General features: G+C 48.3%; 1 protein-coding gene across 1 annotated transcript; it reads right to left on the reverse strand.

Moving 5' to 3' along the window:
- On the reverse strand, positions 1-1,755 carry RPS23 (ribosomal protein S23). The gene is made up of 4 exons (XM_004009060.6): positions 1,721-1,755; positions 1,109-1,268; positions 316-436; positions 1-195 (listed from the first exon to the last, which is right to left on the reverse strand). The coding sequence occupies exons 1-4, from the start codon at positions 1,722-1,724 to the stop codon at positions 49-51; spliced, it is 432 nt and encodes a 143-aa protein (XP_004009109.1). The 5' UTR covers positions 1,725-1,755; the 3' UTR covers positions 1-48.
- Positions 1,756-2,085: the final 330 nt, after the last annotated feature.

A 2,085-nucleotide genomic window follows, 5' to 3' on the forward strand; every position in this document is an offset into this window, starting at 1 on the left:
TTTTTGGTATAGGAAAATTTATTACTATCGCGCTTTCATCATCAAAATTTATGATCTTGGTCTCTCCTTCTTGCCTTTGTACAAAGCCAAAAGAGAGACATTGGCTACTTTGACAACCTTAAAGCGGACTCCAGGAATGTCACCAACAGCATGACCTTTGCGACCAAATCCAGCAACCAGAACTTCATCATTTTCCTGGAATAAAAACCAACAGTTTACTTCTGGTGTTAAGTGGCAATCGCCCAAAACACCCATCCATCCTATAAACAATTGGGGGAAACTCCCCTAAAAATAGAAGATAACTAAAACACTCACCTCAATAAAATTCAAGCAACCATCATTGGGTACAAAAGCAGTGATTTTTTTGCCATTCTTGATTAGTTGAACCCTGACACACTTCCTGATAGCAGAATTTGGCTGTTTGGCTTCAACTCCTCTGAAACATAAACAGCATAAGAGTGACTTGGCTTTCTGAAAAGGGACACGTTTTACTTCATGAAGTATAAAGCTTATTAGAAACTGTAGTATTCCTACATTTTCAACATAATCTTAAATCCCTAACTTACAGCTAAGTTTTTCTTTAGTCTTAAATTCATCAGACTAACATCAGGGCAAACTTACGGCCTCTTTACAGCAATAAAACATGAACCAAGAACTAGAGCTAGAAATAATGGATTCAAATCCTCATACAATTTGATGGGGCTACACAAGGTTATCCTTTTGTACAGTCAAAAAACAGTTGTGTGTTGGCAAATTCATGTGGCTCAATCTTAGCTGTATAACATTAGGCAAGTAACTTCTCTCCATGTTTTGTCAAGCAGAAACTTGGGGAGTGCCAAGATGAAGCAGTTGATGGGCGCAAACTGCTTAAAAGCTCCACACACATTAAGCTCTCAGAATGTCCCTTGTTTATGGTTACTTTCTCTTCTCCGATGTCATCCCAATTCCTCTAAAGTAGTATTAAATGCTTAAAAATCTTCCGAGCTTATCTAACGTTCCAAAAAACGTGGACACACAAAACCCTAGAAGTTACACCAACCTTTAAGTGCATTTATCCCGAGTTACCATACTAAAACCATGAAGGAACCAACAATGGTCTTTCACTTACACTTTTTCCAGCACAATTCCCTTGGCGTGAGAAGCGCCGCCAAAAGGGTTGGCCTTCAGGGCTGTGCCCAGATGGGCTTTCTTGTACTGCTTATCATGCCACTTCTGGTCTCGTCGGTGGCTACGGAGCTTCCTGGCAGTACGAAGACCGCGACACTTGCCTAAAAATCACAATCACCTTAGATTCCCCAGTAAAATCACCCACGGTTTTTTATTTTTTCACATTATCTCAAGTATTAGCCTCACCTAGACTACCGGCTGGCAGGCTCTGACATCACACCTTGGCCCACGGGACAAACCACAAAGGTCCCCTTGAATCAACTAGGTCGTGGAAACAAGTGCTCCAGCGGCTACACTTTCTCAAAAGGACGAAGCCCCGCGCCATCGCTCGGGGGAAGCTGCGGCGCTCCGGCTTCCCTCTTAACTCCGGCTCCGCGACGCCCAGGCCCCTTCCCGCCGGGCCATGTGGCTGCAGCAGCGGCGCTCCCCCGGCGCTCCTCACCGGCCCTCCCCATGGCTCTCCCTCACCGCTCTGTTTCCTATCTTCCCGCCGGTCCCCGAAACCCCAAGTCGCACGTGCAAGCCACTCTGCCCAGCAGAGAAGACAACTCACCCATCCTGCCGGCGCCACGGGCCTGAGCGAAAGAGAGAGGAAGCGCAGGAAGGAGCCACAAGCCCCCGCGAGCAAGCCCCGCCCAGCCGAGGGCCCTTGAGGCTGTCTGCGCCGCGCCTGATCCCGGCTGCCGCCCCTCGGTAGAAAGCGACAAGCCAGCACCACTTTCCAGAATCTGCGTCTTATCTAATTTGTGTGCGATTCGGGGATATCTAATGTTCGCTGTGATTTGTTTCTTTTTATGCGAATACCGAGGACGGAAGGAACCGCGACTACCAATCCCAGAAGCCTTTGCATGAGCCCGGCGCCCGGCGCCCGGCGCAGGCGCTCTGAGCAAACGCGCGGGGCGGGCTCTGAGGCGCTGA

Source organism: Ovis aries, chromosome 5, assembly GCF_016772045.2.
Source record: "Ovis aries strain OAR_USU_Benz2616 breed Rambouillet chromosome 5, ARS-UI_Ramb_v3.0, whole genome shotgun sequence".
Classification (NCBI taxonomy): domain Eukaryota; kingdom Metazoa; phylum Chordata; class Mammalia; order Artiodactyla; family Bovidae; genus Ovis; species Ovis aries.

Bases quoted from the DNA above. Each gene is read 5' to 3' on its own strand.
- RPS23 (XM_004009060.6), bottom strand. The intron at 437-1,108 runs GTAAGTGAAAGA...TTTATGTTTCAG, and splicing joins GGAATTGTGCTGGAAAAAGT to AGGAGTTGAAGCCAAACAGC. The intron at 196-315 runs GTGAGTGTTTTA...TTTTTATTCCAG, and splicing joins GTTGCTTGAATTTTATTGAG to GAAAATGATGAAGTTCTGGT.